Here is a 19,973-nt window from a genome sequence, read left to right as displayed (position 1 = left end):
GGTGGTTTCTCAGTCATGTTCTCTCATGGCCTGCACAACAAGGCAACACATTTTAATCTTTTCTTTTTAAACTTTATTTAAACAAAATGGAAGTGAAACTCCTCAGATAAAGAAACTTTCATGTCCAGAGGCAAAGTTGCGCATTATAGCTCTGAAATATTAAGCTGGATCTGTTCAAAGATTAAAGATTATTCATTGTGTTGTGGTATTTTTTCACATATCCACTTCATAGAAGCTGTACATCGAAAATCATTCCAGGGCCTTTTCTCTTTACTTTCCAGATGTCCACAGTCTTCTTCACCTGCATTATTGGGTTCTCCCTGGGCCCAGTTCCTGGTAGAACAACAGAATGTTTATCTTTGACAAAGGACTTACACACACAAGAATGTTGTAACATGGAAAAAATGAATCCCCTGAGAAATATGGCTCCACTGAAAAAAAAAAAAAAAAAAAAAAAAAAAAAAAGCACAAGACATAACTCGAAGTTTCAAGTTATTGACTCAAAATTTTAGGTTATTTACTCAAAATTTTGCCTTAATAACTCGAAATTTCGACTTTGTGCTGCCAATCAGGAAGCTCAAAGAAAGAGGTCATTTCCTTGTTACTGGAAGCAGATGACACCAATGTACGCACACTCAAAATAGGGTAACGACAGTATCAGTGAGCTAGCACTTTCTAGCAACCGTGAACAAATAGTTGGCATCTTTTTGACCGTCAACAGTCAAAATGCCTTCTAGCAAAACAAACAGCTACATAAAAGGTAAGAAATCAATGTTTTCATGTCAATCAGCTTCCTGCTTCCGGATAACAAGGAAATTATGTATGGATCACAGAGCTTCCTGATTGGAAATTTCGAGTTATTTACTTGAAATTTTGAGTTAAGGATGGCGATTTTATTTTTAGTGGCAGAAACAAGCTTCTATACCAAAGACTTGGGTGTTAACAGGTGAGAAAATTGATGATCATGAGAAAACTCTGCAGGAAATTCAGTAAAACTAATAAACTGAACAACAGCATTAGCCTTGTGATAGATTGCTGACTAGTCTAGAGTGAGTGCACCCCACCATTTATTGCTGTGTCAGCAGGGATAAGGTCACCCCCCGTCGAATTGGAAGTGGATGGATTGATGGATGAATGAAAAAGTGAAGACTTACGACCAAGTCAGACGTGTTCCATCTACCCATTTCCATGCTCCCTCCTGTTCTTTGTCGTTCAAACCAATCCAAGTTGGCTCACTAGTGATTGTAGAGACAAAGGTCTGTTTAACAAGAAAAAACTTTTTTTTTAGTTTTTTAGTAGATGCTCTTTGTATTAGTTTTGTCTAAAACTAAAAAATAAAATACAAAGCCAAATATCACTCATTGAAAAATACTTTAATTAACTGCTTTGACACTTTTCTGCAGTTTTGAGGTTCTGAGATTTGAAGGTGCATTTCCCAAAACAAATCATAGGGCAAATAACTCAAGGTAATCTACAAAACATAGACTGTAAAGATGTGTAAAACAGCTTAACTCAACCAAAAGCTTTTTTTTTTTTTTTTGAGGACAATTGACTGCAATTGTGTGTGTCAGTCGTGACACACTGCATCCTCATGTGGGGAGGTGGGAGAGGGGTCGTGAGAGGAACAGGTTGGAGCTGTATTGGCTGATTGGCCTCTGAGATTTAGGCTGCTCTCTCCCTGGGGTTGTATTTGTGGGTTTAATTTTGTTATGTTAAATTAACATTTTTGTTTAACTGTCATGTATGGCCTCCTCCAGTTTTGTCCGTCCCTTGAGCCAGGCTGTGATGCAGCAAATACTCTTCACAAGCTTATTGCAACAGTAGAAGGCTTCACATTCTACTTTATAAAAGAGTCCTCACATTTGTTTGTATTGTGTATTGTGCAGGTAAACACTGTACCTGTTCTTCAGGGCTCTCTATCACCACCAGATCTGCCCCATTGTCTCTGCAGTCCTTTCTACTTTGATCCCAGGAACCAGAGCTTTCAGAGAGGCGATAACAGCTACAGCTGAACATTCTCCATCCTGCAGGACACGTTTTCCCTGAAACATCAAACAACAGACAGTCTAGGGCAATAAATAAAACTTTAAGGCCTGAATAACAATACTACTATGATTAATTAATTATCTGTTTAATTAATTAGACTATTCACTTTTTTACAGGTGTTATATTTGTTTATATTTTGTTGTTGTTATTGTTATGCCAGTTAGTTATCACTTTTATATTAATGGAAAATAACAGCTCTGCATTCATCAGTTATACCAACAACAAAAAGAAAACCAGTGGGCACACATTTCCTACTTCATCCGTCCATCTATCTTCATTCCGTTGCGCTTTTCATGGTCTATCAGGACACAAAGAGCTGTGACACAAAATAAGAAAAGTCCTGTTGCCTAATTGTGTGTGTGGTCACTCAGCTGATGACAGTTGTGATCAGCTTCATTTCTGCAATTACAGGATTATTGTTTGCATACATGATCATGTCTCTGAAGAGAGTGACCACAAACATGATGCTTGCACAGCCTCATTTGTGGCATTTTACTGTCATTCAGCCTTCAGAGAATATTTCTCCATACTGTGCTGAAGTGCTGTTTTAAGTACAACTGCTGACACAACTACATTGATTCAGACGTGCTTCATGTCTAAGCATTAATACTATTGTCATATTTGCAAAAGTTTGCATATGTTAGTCAACAATAAGTGACCACATGATCAAATGTTAGTCTTGTATTACATAAATATAGACTGTATATGAAAGATGGGCATCACTTGGTCTGAAAAGTGAAACCTATAAAGAAGACAGTGACAGTAAGTCCTGTTGTACAGAAGCCTGTTGGAACATAGCTAATTCAGCTTCAGATCATTCATCATTTCTTTATGACTTCAACATATCATTTACAGTTTCTATTTATTACAGGACGATGTTCATTTTTTTTAATTATGGTAGAGCAGAAATTCTCTTCAGTGTAACAAAGGGTATTCCTTAGAGTGGCTAAATTGTGATTAACAGATCTCTTGCTGCTAATGTCCAGTTTCAAAACACCAACATGGCAACAGCCAAAACACCTCTTTTATATAGTACTCTGTGCCAAATCCCTCTTAAATGTGCCATGGTGCACCTGTCGAAAAACTGCTTCTAAATTCAGGACCGAGGCTTCTATCAAATATAACTGTGAGGATCACAAGGATGTGTTCTACACCAGAGGTCCCCAACCCCCGGGCCGTGGACCGGTACCGGGCCGTGGGACATTTGGTACCGGGCCGCACATAAAGAATAAATAACTTAAATTATTTCCGTTTTACTTATTATCTGCGCCTAAACTATATTTTATTTTGAAAAATGGGCGGATTCGCTCCGTTACTTCCCTCCATGACTTCCTCTTGACGTGTCAAGACGTTTCTGCTCACATGATACGTCACCGCTAAAATTAAACCCAGAAGCTTCAGGCCTGTCTAACGAAATCGGTTGGTTGACCTACATAACGCTTCTTTAAATTTTTGAGTGCTCAACAAGAGTAGAAAAGCGCTATGTAAGAACGAGTCCATTTACCATTTTTATTTATCAACACCGGGGATAGCAGTGAGGTAGACCCAGCCATCAAACTGACTCTCCAGCGCTTGACACCGCGGCTCTGCAGCCACGCTCCATGTGAAATCGGCCGAACCCAGTCAAACCAGAAGCCAGCAAAAATGAGTATCAGAGAAACAAGCTCAGGGGGCTTACACTGATTCAGTGTTATGGTGAGTTGTATTTTTCATGCGCTTTATACAGTAAAAATCACCTAAGTCGAAGTCGCACAAATCGGGTTTTCGCTCTAGTTGGATGGCATCTGCAGGTCCTGATTTTTCCTAACATTAATTCCAATAAAATCATCACATAAATCCGTCGGATATTCAGCTACCTCGGATGAAAAATCTGGTCCCATTGTAATAAATTTCCAGTTAAATGTGATCGCATAAACTGGATGAGTTTAGCGCTAAAACCCTCCTCAGCTCCTGTCCGCCCACTTCCATGCATCGGCTCGTTCATGCACAACTACACACACACTAACAACGCCTGGAAATTGTTTTAGTGTTTATATCAGTTCATTTCACCGGGGACAATCGTGGCAAGTGTAAGCTACAAACTTGCACTTACGAGTAAAATTTCAGATTATAAAATTTGCAGAAGCAAATTCATAGATGAAGCAGAAGCCATTGCAGCGAAATTCGATAATAGACCCCAAACTGGGCCATTTGAATCCGACTCAGGTGATTTCTACTGTATTTGTTTTTGCGGTGTATCTTATTTTGAAGGCGTGTTTTACCATGGCTCTAACAGCTGACCAGGGAGCGCTGTGGGCAGAGAGCATGTTATTCATGTTGAGGCGGGATGTTACGAGAACGCTGCTGATAGAGCTGCATACGAATACAAAGTGGATTCCCGTTTTTTATTATTATACGTAGAAAATATCACACTTGGTTATGGTCGTATCATTTATTTTGACGTATTTATTCGCCACACCTTAAAAGCTGGTCCGTGGAAATATTTTCTAACACTAAACCGGTCCGCGGCTCAAAAAAGGTTGGGGACCACTGTTCTACACAACAGTGTGTTTTTTTTTTCTATTCCTGATGGATCCAGACAGATCAAGACATTTACATGTGTTAGGATTGAGATACACATCGTTTGAAAGAAAAGGAACGGCTCTGTTTTCAGGGTAAAATGATGGGTGTGGAGTGAACACTGTGGACACAGCGACAATTGAAAAAAAAATTCTCAGATTTGAATTCGCCCACTGGTGCCATGATTCCATCCAACACACACATTATAAACTCTGAAATGGGTGAAAAACAGCATGACACTTAAAATGGAACTGGAGAAAAACTATAAAAGATATTGAAAAGGTAAATATAAGCTGAATAGTTCAATAATTTGGTATCAGTTTAAAGTTTGAATGCTGTCTGTAGCTGAAAGGGGTTAGAGAAGAAACTGGAGTTGAGTGAGGATTTGAACACTCTTCATTGGAATGAGTGCTTTGTAGTGTCAGTAATGCCACAATTTTGACATTGGTTCACAATTATAAATACACATTTTTATGATCAACTGTGATTTATTATTTAGGTATACAGAGTCAAAAATCTGATCACAATACTAAAAAACTGGATCACTGCATTTCTGAGTAAAAACTTTTACAAAAACGCAACAAATAAATCTCAGCAGTAAAGACAAGAACTCACTCTGTTTGGACAAATTCTGAAGTCTTCCCAACTCTTTAATCTTTTCAGTAAGATGGACATGCAGAACGTCTCTGTCCTCAATCATGGAGGAAAGTTTTCTGCTCACGGCCGAGACACTTGCAGCTGAATCATTCACTGAAATACATTTAGAATCATTTTTCTGAGACACTTAAGTATTTATAAAATCCAAACATTTCCAGGAAAGAAGTACAAAGCATAAATATTTTTTTAATATTTTGATGGAGAACCAGACTCACAGTAGACCCCAAGGGTGATGAGTCCAACCATCAGGAAAACACTCAGCAGTCCCAGAGAGACAATAACACCTGAATAGAAACTTCTCTTAGAGCTTCTTGGACCTGAAAACAACAAACAATAAAAATAACAAAGTGTACGACAGTAATGACACAGGTTAAAATATATATCTGGTCCCTTTTTTGTCACTTCTTTCTTACCCTTGGGATTTATTGTTGAAGGTATTGGGTTGGCAGATTTGTCATATTCAGCATTGACATAAATTTCCTCCATTGCTTGTTTTTCTGAGGTGGTCATCTCTGCAGCCACGACCTGCGAACTGCAACGTTTAAGTGGTTTCAGTTCCATCCATGGAGCCTATCCCAGCTGTCGTAGGGCAGGAGGCATGGTTTCTCTTTATTCTTTTTTTAACTTAAGAGGAAGTCACACATTTCAGATGGTATCAGTAAATTAATAGCTGGGTGATAATAAAAGAAACTGAAGTATTTGCTTAGGTTTCTGAGTGACTTTAAAGAAAAAAATCTGAATCTCAGCAATGAAAGGAGCGACTAATGACTAAAACATTTCAGTTTCAAATCACATCTATACAGATACACTGAAGATAATATTTTTAGAATTTTTCTAAAGATGGACTATTTGATGGGATTACTGAGGAACATGTTGGACATGTGACAAAAAATGAACCAAAAAGGCCCAATTCCAGAGTTTTGGCTTCAAAGTAACTTAGATCAATTAAAAAAAAAAAGAAAAAAAGTCAGGAAGATGTTGTCAGGGCTGGCCGCTTTGCAGGCAGGAAAGAGGACCCCAGTTGCAGAAATCCAGGACAGGTGTAAATCACACACACATTTATTTACACCAAGAATACAAACATACTACAGACTAAACATGAGCTCTCCCCAGAACACACCACACAGGGGAAGAGACGCGAAACAGACTAGACTACACTCAACTTGCTCTAACATGACTGAACATCGATGGCGGACAACAACCAATGACACGACAACAAGCATAGAAAACACAAGACTTAAATACACAGAAGGTAATGAACAAATGGAAAATAGCTGGGAGGGAAGTACAGGAAATAAACTAAACCCAAAGCACACAGACCAAGAACCTACCAAAATAAAACAGGAAGAAACCTAACATAGTACACCCAGACTAAACACCTAAGGATAACACATAAGCACAGGAAGACAGAAACCATAATAAAACAGAACTATACAAGAACATAAAACCTCGGGCCACCGGCCCACGACCATGACAGATGTGTACAATGACAACAAAATATCTGATAATTAACTGATAATATTTTTATATTAATATTTTATTTATTTATGTAACTGGGAGGATGAACATAGCTGTGCATTTACATAAAAAAATTACATGAAAAATTTACATAAAAAAGCCTCCAGTGCCATATACATAAGACTTTTAGCCTAATTTGCAGATCTTGATCCACAGAGTTTGTTTGGGGGGAAGAAGGGGAAAAGGGCAAAAGCCCTGTGTGGTCACAAGGCAGCAGAGGGCTGTGAACCAAACAGAAACTGTTTCACTCATTTACTCCATGTGGTTTAAAAACTGTACATTTCAGTCATTAGAATAACACCCCCACCTCCTAACAACTCTTGTGGGTTTAGGCTGTCAATAAACAAGAGAGCAATAACTTTGTGTTAGCAGAGCTAGTTTGTGATCAGATCTGCAGAGCTGGGACGCGATAAAGTTTGTGTGGGAAAGGGCCTCGAGGTCCCTGCAAAGAGGAGATGCAGTACAGCAGAAACAATTTTTAAACATTTTCAAAAACAGTGACATTCTCAGGTTCCACATTTTATATATTTGTAATATTTATTCAGTTAAATATTTTTAAAAGCCATCTTTATATTCTATTCTTGTTTTTGCAGCATCTTAACTTTTAAAAAAGGAAATATTTCAGTAAAAAAAAAAACATTTTAAATTTAGTTCTGGAAACTCATAATGCCAATTTTAGCTGCCAGCTGCTGTTTCAGTAGCTGACAGCATAAAAGAAACAATTCTGAAGGAGGCATGAGGGGTTTAAGAGAGTTGTTAAGAACACAAGGTGTTATTGTTGAGACATATTAGATGAGATTAGATTCATTTTTGTCACTCTGCTGAGTTCAGGTACAAAGGAAAATATAAGCAAAACCTCTAATCAGAAGTTCAAATGAATAGTACATGTACAGATGCAAATGGAAATATATATCAGTTTATTAAGTATGTAGGTATGTGCATTCACCGGCCACTTCATAAGGTACACCTGTTCAGTGTCTTGTTAATGCAAATATCCAATCAGGCAAGCACATGGCAGGAACTCATTTAGACATGTAGACATGATCTAGATGATCATGATGATCAAACTGAACATCAGAACAGGAAAGGAAGGTGTTTTGCATCACTTGTAACATGGTATGGCTGTTGGTGTCACGATAGCACAGGGATCGGACTCAGACAGACTCAATGGGAGTTTTAAAAGGTTTATTGAACAAGTTAATGAAGTGTTATGGGGACTGGAGAGTGGCTCAGAGGAGGGAACTGATTATTCATATACAGGTGGAGGTTCTGCAGAAGAGGAGAGAGGGAGTTATTACTGGCCAACATATTCCCTTTAGAATCTTGTACTTTGGGTGAAAGAAGTACTTGGAGGAGGTTACAGGACAGCAGCCAGGTACAGTGGTATGAAAATTTTGGGTACCCCTGATAATTTCCATGAGTTTCCTTTAGAAATCATTGGTTGTAGGGATCAGCAATTTCAGTTAAATAGATCATATAGCAGATGAACACAGTGATATTTGAGAAGTGAAATGAAGTTTATAGCATTTACAGAAAGTGTATTTAGGCAGGTGCATAAGTTTGGGCACCCTTGTTGTTTTATTGATTTGAATACCTTTAGCACTAATTATTGGAACACAAAATTTGTTTTGTAAGCTCATTGACCCTTGACCTACATACACAGGTGAATCCAATTATGAGAAAGGGTTAAGATGGCCAATTGCAAGTGTTTCTCCTCTTTCCATCTTCTGTGAAGAGTGACAACATGGGAGCCTCAAAAGTACTCTCAAGTGACCTAAAAGCAAAGATTGTTCAACATCATGGTTTAGAGGAAGGATCCAAAAAGTGATCTCAGAGATTTCAGCTGTCAGTTTCCACTGTGAGGAACATAGTGAGGAAATGGAAGACCACAGGCACAGTTCTAGTTAAGGCCCAAAGTGGCAGACCAAGAAAAATCTCAGATAGGCAGAGGCGAAGGATGGTGAGAACCAGGGTTATAATAGTTTTGGATTTTACATTATAGTTTAGTTTTAGTTAGTTTTTACTTTTATTTCTCTAATTCAGTTAGTTTTAATTAGTTTTCAGAGAGGTTTTGCTCGTTTTTATTAGTTTTTATTTTTGGTTTCATGCTTAGTTTTAGTTAGTTTCAGTTAGTTTCAGTATTAGTTTTAGTATTTTCATACCTGATCAGGTGCAAGATTCAAGGCGCAAAAGTGACTATTGTGTAATGAAAACTTGACAAAAGATACAGTTTAAAGAAATATAGTCAACAACCAACTGTTCACAAGACATGCTAAATTTGTGTAATATTAAGGACACACATGAACATCAACAGGGAGAAACAAAGAAAAACATGAACTCCCAAACTCAATAAATTCTACAATAAACTCCACAATAAACTTCAGCATCAGTGCAGCAGATTAATAACGCCTACATGTGGTGTTAAACAAAAACAAACTCTTTGAAGGAGTCAAAGGTCAAATCCATCTGCATCCTGATGTTCTCACCGCCTGAAGCTGCTTCTGTTTTGGAGCTAGCTTGGTTAGATGCTCGCTAATTAAACCTGCAGGGTCTTTGCGGCCTCTGTACACAAGCTACAGAAGTTGCCGACCTCATGTCCGCATTTATGCTTGTGTAGCTGGATTGTGTGTGTTAATTACCTTGTGGTCGTGTGCAGGTGTTTGTACTCAAAGAACCTCCATACGGGACTCTGCCGCTTTCTCGGCAGACCGCAGCCATTACTTTGCGGACCAGCGCGGTGAGCGCACGCACATGCGCACTCACACAGTTGTCCTGTGGCGCTCCCAGCTTAAACTCGGAGAGCGGAAACAATGATTTCATATCAATCCACAAGGCTTAAAAAACCCCCCCAAAAAAACAAGTAAATGAAAGTCAGTTTATCGATAATTTCAGTTAGTTTTAGTTAGTTTTGTAAACTCACAATTCAGTTTTAATTAGTTATCGTTTTTTCCTTTTAATTATAGTTTTTATTTATTTCAGTTAACGACAATGTTTTTTCAATTTCAGTTTTCGTTATTTCGTTCGTTTTCGTTAACTATAATAACCCTGGTGAGAACAGTCATACTCAACCCACAGAGCAGCTCCAAAGACCTACAACATCATCTTGCTGCAGATGGTGTCACTGTGCATCGTTCAACTATTCAGCACACTTTGCACAAGGAGAGGCTGTTTGGGAGAGTAATGCAGAAGAAGCCTTTCCTGAGCACACGCCACAAACAGAATCACTTGAGTTATGCTAAAGTGCTGCAGCACGGCTAACTCTGTTCAGCAGTGAGCTGGGCCACAGTTACAGAAATCTGAAATAAATCAAGCTACAAAAACAAGTCATCTTTGTGAGATCGTAATTTGCCTTTGCAAAGGGATCAGACAACAATACATCAACTATAAAATAGTTCATCAACTACTCCCACTTCAAAACCACACATTACTGTACAAAAAGGATTAATAAACAAGAAATAGCTCGTTCTTCCCTTTGTTTACATTTATGTTTCCAAGACAGTGCTTTATATTTATAACCATCACTGAGACTTCTTCAAAGCCACCTTTTTGCATGTGTTTTTTTGTCATTTGGCAACACAAAACGGGGAATATGCTTCATCTTTCAGTCAGTTTTAAAATCAGCATGGTGATTTACATGTGTAATGGCTCTCCTCCAGAATGATTACCCACATTGTGGATAAGAGTATGAATGTAACTCCAAGTTTGCTGGGAGAAGTGAGAGGCCAGTTCAGCCTGACTTCAGTAGTTGGTCAAAAATACATCTTTCCCTAACATGGATTATGCACGCGCGTGCACACACACACACACACACACGCTCAGCATCAAGGCCATCTGGAATGTCAGTTCAACATGTGTTCCTTCAGACCACCACTTTCTCTTTCCTGGTAAAAAGTGGAACAAAGTTAAAAGTGTCTTATCAGCATAAGCAATTTATGACATTCTAATACAAACATGTTGCAGTCAGCCAAAATGTTTATTAAAATAGGGAAGCTTTACTAAGGCTCATTTTCTTTAAATATTTACAGGGGGTTCAGTGCAAGCCAGCATGAAATCAGCTGACTTAAACTTAGCCTGGAACAGATTACAGAATTGTGCAACTTGGCCTGTGTTTCGACATTAGGCCAGCACCCTGGAAAATCCTGTAGCTAGCTAGGCCCCTGTAGTCGGTGCAGACCAAGGTCACTTAGCCACTGTTAGCGCTTCCCCAGCAGACTGACCCAAGCAGCAAGGAGGCTTAAACAGAAGCTGCCGTACACCACAAACCCATTCACGTTTCAAATAGTTTTGATTGTGGGCCAGACCAGGCAACATAGAAGGAAATTTGAAACTGCTGGCTAAGGATAAATGTATATTTGATAAAATAATAATCCTGTTGGCAGTAATGACATCTGGTTATGCCAATCAGAGCTCACTAAAGTTAATATTGAATCATGTGTAACTTTGCCAAAACAATGTTGGACTCTGTAGGTTTCTCTGGATCCCTCCCCAGTCGGACCAGGAGCAACATGTTTAGCTGCATGTTCTCCTTGAATCGCTGGCTGTCTGAGTGGTGTCCAAAAAACTATGTGGGCTTTATAGATAACTGGGGAAACTTTCTGGGAAAACCTGGTCTTGTTAGGAGGGACAGCATCCACCCCACTTTGGATGGAGCAGCTCTCCTTCTAGAAATCTTTCCACATTCATTAAACCACCCAGGGTTGAGAGTAGGAAGCAGAGTTGGAGTCTTACACACTCTCTGCAACTTCTCTCCTCCTGTCATTCCCCCAAAACCCCATCCCATAGAGATGGTGTCTGCTCCCAGTCCACCAAAAAACAAACCTAAAATCAGCAAAAACTCCAGCCCAAAAACAGAAAACAATTTAAGCATAGAAATTCACAAAGAACAATATAGCATCCTCAAATGCTCCAAATAGCAAAACAGATAAATGTGGATAAATGTGAACAGAAGAACCTATGGGTGGCAGCAAGGAGGGGGAACGGTGGTGCTCAAGGTAGTACCCAAGACTGATCATCTCACCTCTGGACACAAAGACACAATCCAGCAACTCGATCTCCCGCTCTTGGTCCTTTCACCTGTACCACTGACTTCCTCTATCACCCTCATAAGCTCACAGAGCTACTGAAAACTCTGACTGCCTCTTTTAAATAAAAGACGAGTGCATCTGTAAAAAAAAAAAAGTGTCAATAAACGACTGATTATATGTTAGACAAGATGGGTTTGTGATACATACTTAACATGTATGTGCTTCAGGGCAGAATTGCATTAGGCAATAATATGTATTCAACAGCGTGTACTCATAGTACTCTCCAGTCAAAGGACTCATAACATGAACTCAAAATACATAATCCATTTTACATTAAGGTTAACCCATGAACAAAACTCAAGTAATTTCTAAGACTGAAGGTGAGTGAGATGATGAGAAATAGGTGCAAATGAGCCCATTGTTACACTTGGAGGCCGTGCTTTCAAATAACCACAGCCTGTCAAAGATACCAGAAAAAGACAAAGAGAGAGAGAGAGAGAGTGCACGGGAGGGACCATGAACATAACTCGCTCTTGTTTAGAGGTCATTTTGAGTCGCATGTTCTTGTGGTTCTCTCATTAAAAAGCCAATTTCAGAAATCTTTCTATAAAACCCCAAAATATAATTTAACATTAATGGTGCCTCCACAGATGTGCAAGTTACCCATGTCATGTGCAGTAGTGCACCCCCATACAATCACAAATGCTGGCTTTTGAACTGTGCCTTGATAAAACCAGATTGTCCCTCTCCTCCTTTGCCTGGAGGACATGACATCCATGAGTTCAGGCCCAGACAAGATGGGACTGTTGCTGGAAGCTTTTTAATATATATAAAATAATATAATATAGCTTGGCATTACGGGTTTTTGGTTGTGGCTGCAGCAGCAAACTGTTCCATTTCAAATTAAATATAGCTAAAAATATTCGTTATATTTCATCCTCACCTGTTTAGAGGGATTTCAAGTCATTCATCTCAGAAATGTTATCTATAGTCTGTCTGTACAGAGAGTATTTTAAAAATAATAAAAGGTCTTTCTCAGCAGCCAAAAGCTTTTTGGATTGAGATTCAGATTTTTTACTTATTTTCAAAAAACAAAAAAACTACACAGCCTTAGAGCAGATAATCCAGCTTTAGTGGTAGATCACTGCTATAAAAAAAAGTTAACAACATCAGAAACATGTGACTTCCTCTGAAGTTAAAGAAAAAGAAGAACCAGTGATGCATTCACAGTGTGTCCGGTGCTGCAGAGCCGACCATCTCAGAAATAATCAGGGTTCTAACCAATGATGGAGGAAATTTATATCAATGTTGATTATGTCAAACCTGATGAGAAAATGCCTTCAACAAACTGCACAGGTAAGAAGTGACACAAAAGGGAACTGGTGTATTTTAATGTCTGCAATGGCTGAATGCTCTTTTTTCAGATACAAGAAGCTCTAAGAGGAATTTCCATTCAGGTGTTATTCTCTCTCTGGGCCTGCTGAGCACTCTCATGTTCATTGGGCTCATCACTCTTGGTGTCTATTGTGAGTCTGGTTCCACACACACATAACAGTTTTGGTTTGATTCAAACACCTTTTGCTACCTTCTAGCAAAAAATTTCAGATTACTCCAATTTTTAATTTTGCAACACAAAATAAGCATGAATACATAAAGTCTCAGAAACATTGATTCATTTCAGATCGTGACACAGCTGCAAATCTCTCTGAGATGAGTAACAAACTTGCCGCCACAACTGAGGAGAGAGACCTTCTTCATGCTAACCTCACTGAAAATACCAGGGAGCTGGAAAGTCTTCAGAATTTGACCAAACTGAGTGAGTCCTTCCATGTGCTCTTTACATTTTACTTGTTGTGTGTCTTTGTGTGTTTTACTGAGAGGTTTTAGTTTCACAGCACTGTAATCATCAGATCCTTTCATTTTGTTGTTGTGTTTGTAAATCAGTCTTACAGTCTTACTCAAAATGCATTATATCAATTACATTCCTCAGTCTTTAAAACAAATAAATAAATAAATATGTTCCAGAAATTTCTCTCCAGTCACATCAAGAAATGTGCCTGGATTGGGTTAAATGACCGAGAAGAGGAAGGAAAGTGGAAATGGTTTGACGGAACCTCACTGACTCTGATGTAAGTCTTGATTTGGGTACATCCCACTGGTCTCTGTTCTTCGGAAGGTTCCTAACTGAGTGAAGTGACCCACAAGTATCTGCACTGCAACCATATTAAGTGCTGTTGGAACTCCAGATGCTTAGAAAAGGACCTTCATTGGTTCTTTAACATAAGATGCAGCCAGACCGTCCTTTATCAAAAGGATGTCAGGGATTCATGATGATGGGCCATTAACCACTCATGAAAACAATCAGTCAGTGTGACAAAGTGATCATGTAAATGTTATTTATAAGTTAATTTTCCATTTTATGCTATAACTTGCTAAAGTGCCTTGCAGGCAAACTCTGAACATCACACTGCTGTAATAAAATCTGCTTCTTGTCATGATGACGTTTAAGGAGAACACAGATTTATATAAGCTCTCTAAATCGAGATTATGAGCTATATCAGGGCTCTTCAACTCCAGGCCTCGAGAGCCCCTCTCCTGCAGGTTTTAGATGTGTCTCTGCTTCAACACACCTGAGTCAAATATAAAAGTCATTAGCAGGACTCTGGAGAACTTGACTGCACACTGAGGAGGTAATTCAGCCATTTGATGTTGGATCAGGGACACATCTAAAACCTGCAGGACACCGGCCCTCGAGGCCTGGAGTTGAAGAGCCCTGAGCTATATTAATTAATCAATGTGCATTCAAGGTTCTGTATAAATCAGTTTGGATCAGTAAAGTTTGTTGTTGTATGGCCAGCCTTCAGGATTTGCATATATTAATGTTTATGTTGGGTCAGTTGGGAAAAGTGATGAAGAGAATTTTATGTAATCACTGAATCCTAAACGAGGAGGAAGAAGTTACACTGTGTCACTATCCAGCATCCCAGAATGAGACAAGATGTATTTAGTTTTATAGACTATGGGACAGATTTACTAAGCAGGCCAATTTATTGTGATGCAATGCACTCATTTATATACCCACCCAGTTCACTTCAGTAATAACCAACTTTGTGCCAAGAGCAGCTCAAATCAAAAACGAGCAGACCTGTGAAGGAGAGAATGATGTAGGTTTGCTAACCAAAATAATCCTGTTTTTGAGCAGATTGCAACATTCAGACATTAATCTAACACAGTCCCATTAATAGTCGCAGTTTGACATACATTTCAGTATGATTTGTTACAGACTTAATAGAGAGAAGTAATTTGTCTTATGCTGAGAAAGAGACAGCTCAGTTTAGTTAATTCCTTCTCCATTTCATCAAAGTTCCAGTATTCCTGAGGAGCAGAAATAAGTGGGGGTCAGATCAAAATGCTTAAGTGTGAGGACCATGTGAGGAGTTTTAGCCCAATGTGCAAATTATTCACTTGTTGTGATAACATCTCCTACCCTCATTCCAAATAAAGAAACATTCCTAGAAGCAACTTCTATGACATTTTCATTAAGGTCCAGGAAAAGGGGATAGGAGGTACTTTTGTAACGTACCCTTTGATTTAATTTTCACTTTTACTGAATTTCCAGCAGGTATTTCTCATGAGGATAGATGCGTGCAGAAGTAAGCTCATTGGTGGGCTGAGGTGTCGGTGGGTCTCACCAAACTAGGACAGCAAAAGCTTTAAGATGCTGCTGACTTGTTTTTAGTGACACAGGGTCAGAACTGCTCAGCAAAACCACCATTAGTTTCCATCTGGACGAGGTTATTGTGATCTCCTGACAAAACATTTGATTGCTTAGAAAATGAAGCTGATGAGTGCAGTAAGGCTGAAAGGAGTTACAAAGAACCTGAGCAGTTTGTCATCATATATACTGTATGTTTCCATCTTTGTCAGAGATAACTCTTGTTCACTGACCTCCCAGGAACTGGAGGTTAAAGCAACCTGACAATGGTGGTGGAAACCCACAGTGGAGTGACGAGGACTGCACTGAAGTAGAAACGGATCACTTATGGGTCTGTGGAAAAAAATACAGCATTATGCAACATAGTTTCCTAAATTTATTGACCAGGACCTGCAATTTATTTACCATTTTAGCTATGAACATTATACTACTCTGAATCTTATTTTTAGTCCATTTCAACTTTTTAAAAAAAACTTTCCAGGCTTTCACAGTTTTTGTTGTAGCTAAAAACAGTAGAAAATGTAAGGCAGTTGTGGGAGGGTTGTTATTGTGTGTATTGCAACATTATTTGAAGAAAAAAAAATCTTATTAGGGAGCAGATAAAGACAAAGCCCAGGGCCTTATGTTCTGGAGAACATTAGTCTGAGCTCAGTGCGGTTCAGTGGATATCAAAACACCAGCATCACTAAACAACACAATGCACTGAGAGTATATTCTTTGAAATAATTTAAAGAAATTTCTACATTTGCTTTGAAAATGTTATTTTTATATATAATGTTCATTTATTCCATGAGATTATATGAAATCTAGAACCAGAACATTTGTTTTCCAGTTAACCAGCTGTTTGTAGTCCCCATAAAGGAATAAAGAGGGACTTTTAAATGATTTTATTTTTAGATTGTGAGCTCAGTGACTGTGGTCTGCTCTGGAAATGCTCTGACCCAGTCACTGAACCATCACAATTCATCCCATGTCAAACTCACTCAAATCTTTATGCTTGTCCATGTTTCCTGCTTCTGACAGTTTTGAAGGCAAAATGTTCACTTGCTCCCTAATATGTCCCACCCACTAATAGGTGCCATTAATCAGTGTTCACCAGTCAGTGGTCATTATGTTATGCTTGATCAGTGTATACACACACACACACACACACACCACAACTTATATTTAGTTAAATGTTCCTTTAGTAAGTTGCAATTTGATCACACACTTTTGGTAGCCATCAACAAGCTTCTGGCATGACTGCTCCTCTCAGCAGAGAGTTCATTTAAAACGATTGGTTTCCTGGCACAGATCTGACTTTTAAGCAGTTGTTAATAACTCCTTTTGTCTATTAGCAATAAAAGCCCTGACAATAGAGAGAGGACAGCTGCTCTGACCATGTCCAGTCTAATAAAACAGGCAAGCTGACCAGGTGCAGGCTCAGCTCAGATTAGCATCTATGAGAACTCACTCAGTTGACTGAATGTAATGGTTTTAACCACCTTCATTTTTCATTACTATTTTTAATTCCCCCTGTAGATACTGATAGTTAACGTGTCACACCTCTGCTTGCTTTTCTGTAAAAGTCACCACACGCCACTGCTTTACATCATTTACACTTTCCCACGCTGTCCAACCCAATACTGGCATCATGACTCTGGTCCGGTCAGCATCTTGCCTGCCTTCTTCAAGGCAATCAGCCTCCACTCTGTGTACTGTAAATTTCATCACTCTTCTGTCATTCTCCCTTTCAGACTCTCATATATGCAACCCACCTTCTCCCCATCTCAGCCTCACCCAAGTCACTCAAAGCACCATTCAAGCCTTCATCTTCACCACCACCAGCATTTAGACTCTGGTGTGTCCTGTCCTAAATTCCATCATTGCTGGGATTCCAGTCTGCCATGATGGATCATCTCGTCTAATCAACAAATAGATTAATGAATCATGTTGAATTCTTCCAAATGATCTCTGTTGTGGAAAAAATAAATTGAGCATTGAAACTAAACTGATTTTCTGACATTTACTGAAAGATACCTTTGCAAAGGGATCAATACAGCACGAACAGTCTTCTGTAGGTTGAAAGAAAAGAGTGCGTCACACATCTTTGTTATCTTCCTCAGCGTCAAAGTGGAAATCTTTTTAAACCTTTCAGTTATTACTTTGGTTTGGGAATCAACCTTTGACCTTAACCTCGTGGGACATTTTGAACTAATTTTTTGTGTTTTTTTATAGTCAATTTTATGTGTTTTTATATACTATTTTGATGGTTTTCACAAGACTGTTTTTCACTAATATTGATCATAAATATATACTGGATTATTATAAAAAGAAATACTGCTTTGAAATGACTACTGTTTACCTGATTTGAATGACTATTGATTTAGTTAGTTTGGACTATGTTTCCTGACTTATTTTGACTGAAAATTGTTGACTTATACTGATGACTGAACTGACAGCATTGTTGTAGTCAAGACCAAGACCGAGGGAGGGCGAGACCGAGACAAGACCAAGACTTTTAGGGTCCAAGACCGAGTCAAGACCAAGACCAGTGCCTGACGCTATATGACACAATAAAATGTGAAACATGATCAAAATCACTTCTCAAATTGATCTGAAAGATTCACATTCCCATAAAAACACCTAGATATTAAACACTCAGAGCTGAAATAAATGTAATCATCTTTATTTAATACTCCTGGGTGACTTCCATCATTTAACACAGAATGTAAAACAATTATTCATAGTTCATCACAATACTCTTAACTGTTGTCTGCCTTTCATAAACAATACATAAAGTTATGTTGTTTTAAAACCAACAACAATCTTTGTAAAAATGTGCTCTATTTCAAAACCACATAGATAAATGTGTAAAAATGGCAAAACAATCATTGACAGTAAGAACTAAAGCCACAAGTTTCTCTGTTATACAGATTAAAGCTGCAGTATGTAACTTTATAAATCTGTTTTTTTTTTTTACATATTTTTTAAAACTGTCACCATGTCAGGACAGTATGAGACAGATAATCTGTGAAAAAAATCAAGCTCCTCCACCTCCTTCCTGAACCACTCCTACTTAAAAACAACCAATCAAAGCCAGGATAAAAGTCAATCACTGTCAATCACTCCTCATGTATGTGCTGCTCAATGTAATGGTGTACAATACAACAAGATTTGGTATCGATTTGATGCCAAGTAAATACAGGGTCAGTATCGCCAATACTGATACCGATACTTTTTAATAATTATGAATAATTTTCATGAAGTTCATTTGGCTTGAGATTTTTTTTTTTCCCTTTGGATTATTGATTAGTTAAAACCCAGGATAGAATTGGGCAAAGTTTATAGGTAAGTAGAAAATACTTTTTCAAAATAAAAGTTATTGTTCTGAAACAATACAACATTAACAAAGCATGTCTGAATTTTTTTTTCGTAAATGAAGTGTACAAAATCATCACTCAAGAACAAATGTAAACTCTTTTTCTTAAATAAACAAGCTGTACAAATTTAAATTTAAATTTGCTTTAAATGTTTTATAGCAAATTCCTTTTTTTCCTAAGTAAAATATGTTATGTGTCATGTGACAGTATAACAAAACACTGTGGGGAGGGGAGGAGCAAAGTGTGCCTGCTCTGTGCTGTGACAGGAGCGGCACTTAAACAGTCAGCTCGCATCTTTGATGAAACCGCAGCACTGCATACAGGAGAGAAACTGAATCTAAAGTATCGATCTCATTATACTGATATTGATCAATACCAATACCAAAGTTTTTATTGATATTATTAATATTAGGATCGATCTGCCCACCACTAGTACTAATGGCGGAGAAACAGCTTACTTATCTGCTGTCATTGGTAGCCATGGTAACTACAGGGTTCTAGCAAGAAATATTTTTCAGCGCTAACGCTAATACTAATTAGTAAGCTAATGCTAACCACTAAATGCTGCTCCCACTTGTTAACTGAGTGATGGGGCCTACGATGTTAATGGAAACCACCTCTGAAGCTTTGGCAGTAATCACAGTCTTGGTGGACGTGTAGTTACATTTCTCGAGGTCCATGTCAGGTTTGGTTCAGAGACATTTTCAGTTATGTACAAAGGGCCAATGTAGAACTCTAAATCAGGCCTTATTAGATCGATAGAATGATAATTTTTGCATATAATCAGGGGTGAAAGTAGTTTTAAATTCTTGCTGGTACTATGACAAAAACACACACATATATACATACATACATACATACTATTGTCTGCCTGGATAAGGCAGAAATTAGAATCATTTGACAATGTAGAATATATTTTTGTTGTTAAGGAACTGAGATGTTTACACACACTGTACACCAAGGGTCTCCAAACTTGCGGCCCACGGGCAGCATCCGGCCCCGCCCACTTCCGGTCCGCGAATTGATGTCAAAAATAACATACAGTTTGGCCCTTTAAGTTACTTTTTTTGACATTTCGCCTTCCCCTCCAAT

At 38.4% G+C, this 19,973-nt stretch overlaps 1 protein-coding gene and 1 long non-coding RNA gene across 2 annotated transcripts; one reads left to right on the top strand and one right to left on the bottom strand.

The window, feature by feature from the left end:
- Nucleotide 1: 1 nt before the first annotated feature.
- LOC115800788 (CD209 antigen-like protein E) lies at nt 2-9,435 on the bottom strand. Its single transcript, XM_030758303.1, has 7 exons — nt 9,420-9,435; nt 5,676-5,794; nt 5,478-5,579; nt 5,221-5,355; nt 1,900-2,042; nt 1,155-1,258; nt 2-333 (listed from the first exon to the last, which is right to left on the bottom strand). Exons 2-7 carry the CDS (start codon nt 5,770-5,772, stop codon nt 189-191), a joined length of 726 nt encoding a protein of 241 aa, XP_030614163.1. The 5' UTR covers nt 5,773-5,794; nt 9,420-9,435; the 3' UTR covers nt 2-188.
- A 3,708-nt stretch (nt 9,436-13,143) lies between these two features.
- On the top strand, nt 13,144-17,372 carry LOC115800234 (uncharacterized). The gene is made up of 4 exons (XR_004021643.1): nt 13,144-13,330; nt 13,486-13,620; nt 13,830-13,933; nt 17,256-17,372. It is a non-coding gene; the product is annotated as an uncharacterized LOC115800234 (long non-coding RNA).
- The last annotated feature ends 2,601 nt before the right edge of the window (nt 17,373-19,973 follow it).

Source organism: Archocentrus centrarchus, chromosome 21, assembly GCF_007364275.1.
Source record: "Archocentrus centrarchus isolate MPI-CPG fArcCen1 chromosome 21, fArcCen1, whole genome shotgun sequence".
Lineage (NCBI taxonomy): Eukaryota > Metazoa > Chordata > Actinopteri > Cichliformes > Cichlidae > Archocentrus > Archocentrus centrarchus.
Note: the sequence above shows the minus strand (reverse complement) of the source record. Positions and strands in the feature narration are given on the sequence as shown.

What these genes read in the sequence shown, in the direction of transcription:
- LOC115800788 (XM_030758303.1), bottom strand. Translation starts at nt 5,772, where the DNA reads ATGACCACCTCAGAAAAACAAGCAATGGAGGAAATTTATGTCAATGCT. An exon ending in CATCACCCTTGGGGTCTACT is followed by an intron (nt 5,356 to 5,477) that starts GTGAGTCTGGTT and finishes AATGTATTTCAG; the next exon opens with TGAATGATTCAGCTGCAAGT. An exon ending in TCAGAATTTGTCCAAACAGA is followed by an intron (nt 2,043 to 5,220) that starts GTGAGTTCTTGT and finishes TTGATGTTTCAG; the next exon opens with GGAAAACGTGTCCTGCAGGA.